The 13,469-nt window shown below is 36.1% G+C and overlaps 1 protein-coding gene across 2 annotated transcripts in view; it reads right to left on the reverse strand.

Annotated features, from left to right (window-relative positions):
- Window positions 1-1,279: 1,279 nt before the first annotated feature.
- PLOD2 (procollagen-lysine,2-oxoglutarate 5-dioxygenase 2) overlaps window positions 1,280-13,469 on the reverse strand; it is a 59,688-nt gene continuing 47,498 nt past the window's right edge. The window contains exons 11-20 of one of the 2 annotated variants that reach the window (XM_034063757.1): window positions 13,008-13,112; window positions 11,564-11,689; window positions 10,275-10,416; window positions 9,040-9,102; window positions 7,554-7,667; window positions 7,088-7,153; window positions 6,035-6,139; window positions 3,903-4,049; window positions 3,545-3,670; window positions 1,280-2,491 (exon numbers count right to left, since the gene is read on the reverse strand). In XM_034063757.1, coding sequence (XP_033919648.1) covers window positions 2,336-2,491; window positions 3,545-3,670; window positions 3,903-4,049; window positions 6,035-6,139; window positions 7,088-7,153; window positions 7,554-7,667; window positions 9,040-9,102; window positions 10,275-10,416; window positions 11,564-11,689; window positions 13,008-13,112 — 1,150 coding nt within the window. In that variant the 3' untranslated portion in view covers window positions 1,280-2,335. The remainder of the gene's footprint in view (window positions 2,492-3,544; window positions 3,671-3,902; window positions 4,050-6,034; window positions 6,140-7,087; window positions 7,154-7,553; window positions 7,668-9,039; window positions 9,103-10,274; window positions 10,417-11,563; window positions 11,690-13,007; window positions 13,113-13,469) is intronic. The other variant, XM_034063758.1, reaches the window with a different exon arrangement.

Consider the following 13,469-nt stretch of genomic DNA (forward strand, 5'->3'; position numbering starts at 1 on the left):
GTGTAAAATCTACTCAATGCCCTGAACATTGTTTAGTAGTAGAGTTGGAATTGTTCATGGATAAGAAATAAAACCAAGCTGTACTCAGTTTCTTTTAGGTAAAAACTATTAAGAAATCTTTTGCTCTTTCACCTTTTACCCACACCACAGTCTCTTCAAGTACTTAACAGTGAATAATAAAGTTAGATGAAAGTGGAACAAATCAAATACTTTAAAAACATCTCATTTGTTGTAAAGCACCTTTATAGCCTTGTACTCCAGAGGTTTCTCAATACACTGCTGAAATTAAGGCTGCTGCTTTCTTCCTGACAGAGATACCTTCATCAGGAAGGTATCAATGGCAGGGGGAGGGGGGAAACAATCTGCAAAAGAACTTCCCATGTGCTACAGGATTGTATTTTTGTGGAGTTTTTCCCCAAGAAAGCTCCTCATAATAGTAAACTAAAATATTATTCTGTTCCGAGTTAGCCTAAGAGATCAAAAGCAAATGCTCAAAAAAGAGATTAACAAAGGTCACATTCATTCTGAAGGCCTGAAGATCTTCTTATCTGTACATTTACCTAAGCACAGGCAGCACACAGAGAGACATCCACTAAGAGATGTTCTATGTCTGCAAAGACAAGGGATATCAATCTCCAAATATTAGCCTGAAACAGAGAAAAGCTAACAGTATAAACAGAAATTAAAACAAAGCAACTTCTTGTGAAAAGCCATTCCTTTTCAAGCCAGCCCATTTTAGTACATTATTGAAGTTACTACATTTTGACACATTTACTTCAGCATAATTTCAAGTATAATTACAACCTCTTCCTCAAAACAGCATAACAGGGATATATGCAGACCCTTATTTATGGTAAAAGAATAATATTTGAACTCTGCTCTGAATCCTTCCAGCTCCAAATAAAGCTTCTTTTTAGGGGATGTGATACAAAGCTTCTTCAACTATTAGCAGGTAAAAAGTGAATTACTGATCATCAAAAAGCCTCTATGTAAAAAAGAAAGGTTGGTATAGAAAACAAGAAGCATTCATCCTGCTGAAGTAATTTTGAAAGTGTAATGCAATTTTGGTATGCCAGCACAAACTCACGTAAAAAAAAATTCAAGTAACACAGCAAATAAACCAGGAACTGACACTTAAAGAAACCTCCAATTTAAATGTATCAACACTGCCTTAAAAAGTATTCATCAGTAAATATTATTGCTGTAACAATGGCAACATGCAAAGAAACTACCTAATACAGCAAAATAAAAAATACCTAATAAAGCAAAAGCTGTTATATTAATTTTAAATTACCCTTTATTTTTCACAAGTTTTTTCAACACACTGTGCCTTTTGGCACAGTAGACTTTGAGATAGTCAGCTTCAAGTTTCTTTAAATTACAAACAGCAGATACAGTAGGAATATTTAAAACCAATTTCTTTAAAATAAATGGCAAGTTAAGACCCTTAGCTTTAAAACAGACTGCAACCATTTCATTTTCCTGATAAAAAATTCAAGTAAGTTTAAGTAAGAGTAGAAAATTGTCTTTATAAAGCATCCTATTATTAAATTTTAAGCAACGTTCTTAAAATAAACATTAAATTTCAGTATCAGTTGGGTGCAATTACACCTTTAGAAAAATAATTAATTTTAAATGAAGGTCACTTGGTGAAGATAAGTAAATTTTCAACATGATGAGTTGTCGAACAAAAAGATAAACCATGTTTTCTTAGCTAAATTATTTAATCCTTGCTCCATCTATGCAATTAATTTTTTCATGTAAAGATATTAAATTCAGTATTGAAAATTAATTAAGAAAAAGGGCTTAATGTTATTTTCCCTTCAACATGTACCAGCGTATGACATTATTGCTTATCCCCAACAACTGCATACAAGATTCACTTGATTTTGGTTTTATGTGTGGTTTTTAATTGGTTGGTACCAAACATATACACCACAAAAACTTTAGCTGTATTACTTTACTGAATGAAAACCACAATACTTTTTTTTCAGATAATTTTGTATCTACAGTTTATAGGGGTTTTAAAACAAAGAAATTGATTCATTATAAAATGTTTTTCCATTTTCCCTCCTTACCTACTCTTTAAGACAGCAGAAAGGAAAACCAAGCAGGACATGTTTACATCGTAACTCAAGGCTCAGAGCAGATACTGAGAGATCTTCAAAACATTTTGGAACATTTTCTTTTTTTTTTTTTCATTCTTTTAGACCAAAGTAACTTTGTTGTCTAGGAACAGAAACAGTTTCTTTTATCACCATCTTCCAGAAGAAATCTATAAATAAATGTTTATGTAAAGAATCAAACACTGTCGTTGAAGAGGGCAAAAAACAAATTAGGGATCAATAAATGATACTGCAATGTATCTTGTGCCATTCAAGATAGGAAGTCCTTCATGTAAATGAGTAAGTCTTCCTGGATGCATGAAACTCCATCCTTTCCTGGGAGACTCAATGGAGCAGTTGTACCTAAGAAATTTACATCCACCTCCCTGTAGTAAAAATAGAAACAAAACAAAACCCCAGACATTTACTTTGTGTTTTAATAAAGTTCCTTTTTATTTATCCACAACTTGAAACATTTTGCTATTATTAACAGGCTGCTAAAAATTTTGTGTTTTGTTTTTTCTTTACTATCCCTACTAAAAAGGTTGTTAAAGGACACCATCTTCAGAGCAATACGTAACAGACACACATTTAAAATCCCATGCTTTGTTTTAGCAACTTATGCAAGCAGCAACTCTTGCAAACAGATCTTCAATAACTTTACTGTGGATGATACCAGAAACAAGCAAATCATGTTCACAGGCCTTGTTCCAGGACTGCAATTCTATCCTGGGGAGAATTTAAACAAATCTTAAATAAATTTATCTGGCTATTGCTTTCAAACTGAAGGTGTGTTTTCTAAAGTAATGTTTGACAAATACATTTATGGGTGTTAAGTAGGACTGTGAATAATACAGGTTTATAAACAAAACAGGTTAAGTTTCTCTACTAGTCAAAGCTGGATATTAATGCCACTGCCCTGCTTTGCTCTATCCTCTGAGGACTGTTTATTTGAATAAGAGTAGAAAATAATTTATATCTCAGGAAAAAAACCTCAAAAAAAAACCCAACCCAGGAACAGATGAAAATTTTCATTATGTGGCTGATCTTAAAAAGGAATAATTTAAGAAGTTGTAAAGAAAAGGTCTTTTATTCAATTTGGGACTAAAGTGTTTTGAAAAATTTGTTTTCACTGTGCAGGAGCATGTCAGTAATGTTAAAAATGAAATGGCTAACATTTCCGAAGTTTTTCTTTAACCCCTTCTCCTTCACCATCTGAAATCATTTTGACCAATTCAGCCTGACTGCATCAACAGTTCTGGTTCCTGCAATTGAGCAAATCTAGTGCTTATCAAAAGAAAAACAAAGAATATCTCAATTTGTGATACACATCTTTTCCTTTTCAACTTGGTCTTTAAGTCTCCATTTGGGCTTTAGTTTTGAAATTATATTAAGCACTCAAAAGACATCTTTTTTAAGTCAGCAAGTTGTCAACTTACTTGGAAGTCCTCTCCTACTTTGTTGAGAGCAATGTTGATTGTGAATGTTGATGAGTCATGATGAGGTCTCAGTGACCGCTGTCTGTCAGGGCTATATTTCACTACAAAATTCAGTAAAGCAAACCCCTGAAACAAAACAGAGTCAGACTTCAACATGTGAACTTCCACATCACATAGAGAATTCTTGAGTTTGGTTGGGTTTTTTTGTTTAAAACTGAGTTTATAACACAACATTCATCTATAACTACTGCTTCATCATGCATGAACTCCCCAACCAAACCAAATAACGTATATTCAATAATATATTAGAATCAGTCATGCCATGCTGTAATTACCTATATAAGTTTTAAACCCATACCTTGGTATAATAGCCAGCAAACACTTTCAGGGTTACAGGTGCAATGAACTCTCTTATGAAATGCAGCCATTCGTTATCCAGTCCAATTTGCTTCATATGAATATCATCAGTTGGGACATTTTCATAACCTCCAGAAATACGGCTGTCCTAATGAAATCACCATAAATAACCTTGAAATATTGAAAGGGAATGCTTCCAGCACTTCCACAAAACTTATTCGAAAATTGCAACAAAGCAATGCTTTAGCTGGCATATGTGCACTTACTGTAAAGTAATTCAATAGCTAACAACTGTGGGAAAAAAAAATGCTAAGCTATGAGTGAACAAAAACTGGAAATTTTTTTAAAAGGTGAGTCAATATGGGGATATGTTGCCTGTAAATAAGGGCCTCCTGAGGTAATGATTTTATTTACTGATGTGTAGATGTCTTGATATCTGATATAAATGAAGTTGTATCAGAGATCAAGACAGTACAGGCCTCAACTTGGCAGTTGAAGATAAAAGTATGTTAAAATGCTTTCTGGAGGCTCCTCTTTGCAGTAAAATAATGAATGTAATTTATCTCATTTCCAAGGTACCACATTAGTGAATACAACAAACATTCCTCCAATTTCAGTCTTAGTTAATGAGTACCTTGAACTTTCTGCAAACACAAACACAATAGCTTGTAACATCTGTAACTGCCCAGGGAGATGACTGTGACATATTAGTACTTAAGAGGTAAACAAGTGAAACTTTTCTGGACATCTGTCCAAGATCAGCCTTGGATAACTCTCAGATAACTACTACAGCGAATTCACAGTGTCTGAATTTGGTCTGTATTGGGGTTTTTGAACCAAGGTCTGTACTGCGTTTGCATGCCAAAGTATTGGCAGCAGGGGAGGACTATAGTAGTGGCTTCTACGTGAATCTGCTAGAAGCTTCCCCTATGTCCAACAGAGACAAAGCCAACTGGCTTCAGGATGGACCTGCCGCTAGCAAAGACCAAGCCCATCAGAGACAGTGACAGCACCTCAGGTTAGGCTGGGGAGTAACAGGACAGTGCAACAACTGCAGCTTGGGAAAGAAGTAAGAATGTGAAAGAAACAGCTCTGCAGACACCAAGGTCAGTGAAGGAGCGAAGGTGATCCCGGAGTTAGGCAGAGCTTGCCTGCAGCCTGTGGTGAGGCAGGCTGTCCCCCTGCAGCCCATGGAGATCCATGGTGGAGCAGATATTCACCTTCAGCTAATGGAGGACCCCACACTGGAGCAGGGGGATGCCCAAAAGAGCCTGTGACCTCGTGGGAAGCCTGTGTTGGAGCAGGCCCTCAGCAGGACCTGTGGCCCTGTGGAGAGAGGAGCCCATGCTGGAGCAGGTTTGCTGCGGAACTTGTGACCCCACGGAGGACCCACGCTGGAACAGTCTGTTCCTGAAGGATGTACCCCGGCCCTATGCTGGAGCAGTTCATGAAGAACTGCAGCCTATGGGAAGAACATGCACTGGAAGGACTGTCTGCTGTGGGAGGGACCCCACAGTGGAGCAGGGGAAGGGTATGAGGAGTCCTTCCCAGAGGAGGAAGCAGCAACAGAGATGATGATGAACTGACCACAACCCCCATTCCCTGTCCCGCTACACTACGGGCAGGGAGGAGGCAGAGAACACAGGAGTAAAGTTAAGCCTGGGAAGAAGGGATGGGTGGGGGAAAGGTTTTTTAAGACTTCATTTTATTTATCATTATCCTACTCTGATTACACCGGTAATAAATTAAACTGATTCCCCCAAGTTGAGCCTGTTTGGCTCATGACAGTATCTGGTGAATGATCTCTCCCTGTCCTTATCCTGACCTATGAGACTTTTGTTGTATTCTCTCTCCCCTGTCCACCTGAGGACTGGAGTGACAGAGCAGCTTTGTGGGGCTCTGATGTCCAGCCACGGTCAACCCACCACACAGTTCATTGAGGAATGTCTCTAAATCTACTGAACAAGCAGCTACATGGTATACTAAAGTACACACTGTACACCATGAAGAAGATGTCTTGGGTCATTGGCAATTCTTGGAATACTTGTTTGCTGCAGTACACTGTGAACTGCAAATTTATTATTATAACAGTATTCACTAATTAGGGTCGTGTTTATATAGGCTGACACTTACTTGGTGTCTTCCACCAGACCACTGTCCAAAATGTTCCATTTCTTCTACCAATTCATCACAGGCAGTGTCAGAAAATATAGGAAACCAAAACACATCTGGACAGGGCTACAAATGAAAAAAATATATATATTTTTCAATTACATTCATATTTTCAGTGGAGTTAAGCTTTAACAGCTTTTATTTTTTAGCTGCTAAAAAGGACATCTTCATTTTTCTTTTTCCTTAGAGAATACCAGCCATTCTCAGTCAAATCATAATTGAGATATATTTAAATAATTAAATTTTGCTTTGATCCACAAACACATTCTCACAGAATGAATCAAAAGCTATGAGCTACCTTGTAAGCCATGACCGAATATTAACAGCTGTATCAGTGTACCCACATATTCTGTGCCTTGGTTGCCCTAAATAACAACCCTCATCTACATTTACAAGCTATTAAGAAAAAGTCTAAAACTCAACATTCCTTTAAATATAAAACCAATTTATCACAGCTTTTTAAGAAAGCAAAATTCATTAAATCACCTAATTGACACAGAACAGATCATCCACAGCATCGGTACAACAATTACCAGCTTAGAAGGGCTCTGTTCAGATCAGTTGCATGAAAACAAGAAACAAGCTGCCAAGAGAGTGAAAAAAAAAAAAAAAAGCCAGCAAAAGGCCTTTACCTTATATTCCTGGTTGTCAGACCTTAGAAATCCATAGGGAAAGGCAAACCCCAAGGAAAGAGTCTAGATGAACTTTTCTTTACCGGACACCAGAAAACACAGTTTTGTGATACAGAAGTTTTATTAGGCCTTCTGCTAGTGGTACTAACTAGTTCAAATAAATAAGCATATCCGTGTTCTGGTGAAGGCAATTACTTTGACAACTACTACCAATTATTTTTTGGACTAGCCTCATCTAATTTTCAAAATGGCAAAAGTTACGTTCCAATACAATAAGCTGTTCAGCCACAAGACCAAAAAAGAATCTACATGGAAACAGTTACTGTATGCCAATTTACTATCAGTCAGGCCCACAAATTTTAAGAAAACTATTTATACCCACCTGTTCTACTATATTATCGGTGAAGATCTTTGAGTAGTTGGGATTTATATAGGTTTCCTTCCAGTCCTAAAATACATTATTTTAAAACATTATAACCAGAATAGATGAATTCATAAATGACAAAACCAAATTCATATTCTATTCATTTGCTATACTGAAATAATTCAAAACAAACAATTTCTTACAGCGATAAACGAACTGGTTCTCAGCATGTCAAAAATAATGAAATTACATCAGAGCCATATCTCCAACTCCTTACACTTGTCATCAATTGGCTTGTTCATATGATATATTGCCATTTGCTTAAATGGGTGGTAGAGAACATCTTTTAGTACACAACCAATATTCAATGCGTAAGAAACAAATATTCTCCATGTAGTCTTTAAATCCCAAGTCCTTTATAATACACAAATTTTACATTTTTTTTCAAACAAAATGACTGTTTCATCAATGATAAGATGCGTACCACAGGATTTTCAAATATCTGCCAAAGGTCGTTGTTGTAGTGAGAAGTATTGTAATTGGCTGTCGAAATAAGTCTTCCAAATTCATGTCTGTTGGTGATGTACATGAAAACACCCTACCAAGTAGAGAAAACGTCATTAGCAAAACTGTCAATCTTGGCACAAATGATGTTTTAAAAATGTTTGCTTATGACTGCACTTTCATGAACTCTATCACACACCTGTACATGCACATTATACACATACTGTTCATTTAGCATCTTCAATTTTCAAATGGTTAATTATAATCACCAACTAATGTTCATAATTTCTTCTTTACAAGCACCTGAATTTATTTTGTAAGCACATTAAACCAAAACATATATTGTTCATACCACAAACCTACATACAGTTATAGAAAGGAAAAAATAAGAGAAGTGATGAGATGATTTGTTTTCCAGAAAACCTATGCAGACACACTGGAGGCACCTGTTCTCAAACTGAAAAAGACTCATACAAGAAAAACAACATCTAGGGTTTAGTTTCTGGTCAAAAACTGAAAGAATAAGCCAACAATAAGAGCTAAGGGAAGTCAGAACAAGAAATTTATTTCAGAGTGTTCACTACACAATCCTTCTGGTGAACTGGCCTGAAATAAAAAGATAATTGGCAAATACAGCATATAAGAATATTCAGATCAGAGTACAAAACAGTTGAGCACTTCCAAGTATGAGCACCTAAGAAAATGTTGCAAAGTATTTGCAATACATCAAATATGGTAAGATAAAGATTTATTATCAAGCTATTAAGAGAAGATACTAAGAAAACTATCTTGATTAGAAATAGTAGCAGGAAATAGCCTTTTTTAAAAGAAACTTAGGTTTGGTGGGTTTTTTTTTTTTAGTTTACTGTTTTTCAGACTAACACTTCATTTCTGAAGTATTTGTGACTTTTGGATTTACAGCAGATAAAGACATTACCATTTGGATACTTTGGTATTCCTATCTATGTTTTCATCTGAAAAACAGTTAAACTTTTAATAAGATAATTATTATGTTAAACTTGTGCCCAGTTTTGGGCACTTACAAAATCATAAAATAGCTGCAGCAGCAGGGAGAATAAGGAGGGTCTGGGTCAAGAAAAACAGCTTAAAGTGACTGCACAGTCACTGGACTGTAAAGGACAGAGAGAGCCTGGCAAAACTGCTCACTATTTGAGCTTTAGTTCTTCCTAGGAATACTAAATCAATTTTAGCTACGGAAGCACAGCTTTGGCACACCTTGAGCTTAGTAGCACTGAGAAACCTCCCTGAGGAAACAACAAGCCTGTCTAAGATGCTTTGAGCTGGTCATGAAGAGCCTGTCCCTGGCAAAACCTTGAATCTTAGAAGACTGAAGAGAAAGCTATAGCAGTATTTTGTTAAAGTAAGCGGACAGAGGAGAAGTATCTTCCTGTGGTAGGATAATACTGCACATAATAGTAACTAATTAATAAAAAATAAAGCAACACCTTTGGGGGTCTGAGCATATGGAATGTTTCCGAAGAAGGGGAGTCTTTTTCCCTTTGTAAACTCTAAAATGAAGGAGAATTATCACATCAGTTTTCCGTTACATAATTTCTCTCTGTTTTTCCGACTACTATTAAGTTTCCACAGTTACATTAGGAAAATAGCAGCCTTTGATCTAAAGCTGATATGCCTTTACAGACAACATGCATCTCCAAGCAAAGCTCATAATCCACATGTCAAAGCTGTTTCCACCAGCCCCTTCTTATCTGCTGCAATACAAAAACAAGCACATACCAGACCATCTTGCAGCACAGACTGAGAAAGAGGAAGAGAGAAAGCAATATTCTGATGAGCCAGTCAGATTAGTTTAATGAGCGCACGGGAAGCACAGGTTTGCAATAACTGATGCTGAAAAGGTTTGAGTACAACAGAATTGGATGAGGATGCTCTGAAGAATCAGTACAAACAAAGGAGATCATGCCTTGTTACGAGGGAATAAAAAAATTAATACTTGCCAACTTTTCTCGTTCAACTCAGCAAAATTATTTTTCAATGCTATAGTGTCTGGAAATAGGTCTGGTTTAGGTCTTAAATTTGTTTCTGTGCTGAAACTAGTGTAAATATCAGTAGAATATGAACATGTAAATTACCATATTTTACAATACAAGTTTTCTCTCATTACTTACAGCTTAATGCAAGTAACAAATTTCCAACACAGTTTTAATCTATCTGGGAAAAATAATGAGCTATTCGTGCTCCCCAAGAAGATTCCTAACATTTCTTAAATCACTTAAGGCTTTTTAATATCAGCATTGCCCATCATTAGTTTAAATACGTATCTACTTAAACATAAAATTGCAAAACATTCCAACTTCAGTCTGCTACAAGTTTCACACTGTATAAAAACATGCATAACAGAGACACTCTAACTGCACTGATAAGTTTGAAGTCATCTGTTGAGGTTGTGCCAATGAGGAAAATATTTTAAACTCAACAGGAATTTCCAGTTAATTTAACTAAAAACCACTATGCAACCAGTGCACTGGCCTTGCAAAAAAAACTCTGTTCTCAACAATTTAAAAGAAACACAACCCAGAGTGTTCTGTGTCACAAAAATTGGCTAGTACTTTGAATTGGAAGTAAATATATAATATTTAAGATCAATCAAGTGAAGCAGTCAAACAGTAGTAAGACACAAAGAAGTCTGTGTGTATTTAAACACATAGATACACCTTACCATTTCCCTGGCATTCCTGCAGAGAGCCATATCAGGATCCAACTTATCACGCATAAAGTAGTTCTTTTCTTTCATCTCCAATCTGAGAGTTTCTCCCTTAATTAAGTATATATTAGCCATATATGGAATATTCCACACTCCTCTTAAAAAAAAAGGGCAAATAGTTTAAAGCCATGAAAACTGATTTACTGCTTATTTATCAAAACAACATCTCTGTATTTGCTAAGAATACGCAAGTTTCTATGAAATGAAGCTGAAAGGTTCCCCAGACATTTGAAAAACTACAGCTGGACATTGTGAGTATCTCAAACATAGGCATAATTCAACTTTTATGAAGTATTGTTATAAAAAACAGAAAGCTCAAATTCTCTAGAGAGTTTTAACTACAAATATTCTTCATGTTTCCTAAGTTAAGGTAATTAGTCAAAAACTCTTTTATAATATCATTCTACACTACTAGATGGAGAAAGCAATCCGAAAAAGATTTTTAAATGAGCTTAAAGACTTCACTGAGGCTTTTACACACAGCTGGTCTGACCTCCTCACACAAATACTCGCAGACCACAGCAGGCCACGTACTTATGTGAGTTGAGCCAATAACAACAAAAAAAGCGTTGCTGTCATGATGCTCACTCTGCATATTTCTTCCCACCCAGCGCCACAAGCACATCTTTCAGTGTAATTGAAAATGAACTAGTTCTATTCAAGCACTCAATCTGTTTCAGACCTTTTGTTCTTGCAGGGCAATGAAGCGGCATCACCATTGGGAAAGGCAAGCTTAGAACAACTTAAATCACATTTGTTTAGTGGAAGGACAAACCCAAAAGGCTTTGTGACAAAAGTATTTCTCAGGCGCATCTTGGTCTCTAACAGAATATACAGGAAGAAATATGAAGAAATTCTAGCTGTTGATTAAACATTTGTCCCAAAGAGACCAAGAAGTCATCTGATGAATGCAATAATCATAGCTTTTGACTGAGGTTCCGGGGATATAGGTGTTTGGGTCTGCTATTTGTCTTGTTGCTTTCTGTATTATGCACTGCTAGGGTAACCAGACACAATCAGACAGGTACTAGCAATGACTATGTCTGTCTTAAACACTGCTTTTTTATTCAGATTATGAATGGGAAAAAACAAATGGGAAAACATGTCTATGAAATAGAAAAAAAAAAAACAATATAACTAACCTAGGCTCTTCAGGAATACCACAGTACATGAAAATGTAAGAATATGTTGCTAGCAACCATACTATGTGCCTTAACTCTAAAAATCAGCTTACAGTTACTTACACTCTGTTCCCTTGGACAATATCAACATAATCTTCTGATCGAGCATAATAGCCATCTGGGCTCAAAGCACCCCAGAAATTGGACCAAAGCTTCCCATGACGAGTTACAAGTGGAGCAATTATCTTTCTGTGAAGCAACATATTGAATAAGAAAATATGGACTGCTGGACACAGACTAAAACATCAAAACATACTAGTCTTACGCAGTTTGGAGTACAATGTAGTTGAAACACCAATGACTGTCAAATTTTGCAAAGGCTATTCTGAACTAAAGCTGGACCCACTGCTCTCAGACAACATCATGCAACAAAACCAAAGATCCCTATAAATTTGAGGTGGCTTGATTTTTCACTCAACAAAAAATACTGCACATACCATAGTGACAAAATAAATCCCAGAGACATGTTAAAAAAAAGGGCAGAAAAAACAAGACAAAAAAAAATACCAAACCAAACAACAAACAACACAAACAAATCACCCACTCTGCTTACCCAAAACTTTGTAAGAGTAAGAAGGGGAAATCTAAGTTGACCAGAATAAAAAGAATAAAATTGCACTTTGTTTCAGAGGATACCTAATGGTAGATATATTTTTGCAAAGCTTCTGTTTCTTCCACCTAATGTACCTGGCTTTTAGCCTTTTTCTGTAACAGTAAATATTACAAGGAATATAACGCAAATAATTGGCAGCCAGATCTTTACTTGAGTTTCAGCCCTTGTCACTAGTAGATTGAAACAGACATTGATCATTTATCTTCCTGTGATGGACCTGAGATGCCCAGATGTGTTATGAACAGGCGAACACCCCCTACCTACCTCAAATGTAAATTTAAAAATTGGCAGGAGGAAAGTGTACAGCATTCACAGCAGGCCCAGTCCACTGAAAGCTACTGATGATAAAGTCACAGCTTTGTACACCTTAAGTGATCATACTAACATTAGATGAAACTGGTCAGTACACCTGCTTCATTTCCAACGCATTTCCACTATTTTATTGCATCTATGATTTAAAAAGAACACAATAATACCGTAATACCAGAGTAGTAAACTCTAGGAGTTTTCGTTAGGTTTTGTTTTGGGGTGTTTTTGTTGCTGTTGTTTGGGGTTGGTTTGGGTTTTGGATTTTTTTTTTGCTATCCTTTTGCGGGTGCCCAAACCATTAGTCAGTGAAATCTTAACTCAATTCATAAAACCTGCTTACACCATACCATTCTCTTTACAGCAACTTTGAAGCATCTGAAATTCAGGAATTGTTGTCTGACAGGAACAAAATGCTTTGCAAATTGTTGGCCTCTGAGCCAGTTATGAAATAATAGTAATCAAATACCACGGGTAAGCAAAAAGGACCAAACTGCAAGAACAGACAGGATCCTACTTTCTCTGTACAGCCCCAGAGAATCCTTTCAAGCTAGAGAAAATTCTGTAAAATTAAGAGATATACTACACCTGTTCTGTTCCATCAGTATTCTTAAAGTTTTCGGGTTTGTCAGCACAACATCTGCGTCTATGCTGAAGTAATATTCACATGCTTTATCTTGGCGACAAAGGTCCCTAAAAAGTCAAAAAAGAATGGTTAACTTGCACATGTCTAGAAAAAATTTGCAAACCGAAAAGCAAAAACCTCAAAAAACCCAAATCATAACCAAGTACTCTACTCATGCGTTGCATTAAAAGCCCTCTGCAGTATAGTATTGTAAAAGAAAGGTGCCTTTAGATCATAGCAGTGTGATAAACTAAAAGATTATTTAAAAACATGGATCAGATGTCTTATTTATTTAAAAAAAAAAAATTAAAAGGAAAAATTAGAAGTGATCCCTAGTCTTTACCAAGTTTAGCTAGAGCTACTATGCACTAAGTTTTGGTCAAAGTCATAGTCATTCACTGATATATTCAACAATCTGAGAACTC

This window comes from Melopsittacus undulatus, chromosome 6, assembly GCF_012275295.1.
Source record: "Melopsittacus undulatus isolate bMelUnd1 chromosome 6, bMelUnd1.mat.Z, whole genome shotgun sequence".
NCBI classification, from domain to species: domain Eukaryota; kingdom Metazoa; phylum Chordata; class Aves; order Psittaciformes; family Psittaculidae; genus Melopsittacus; species Melopsittacus undulatus.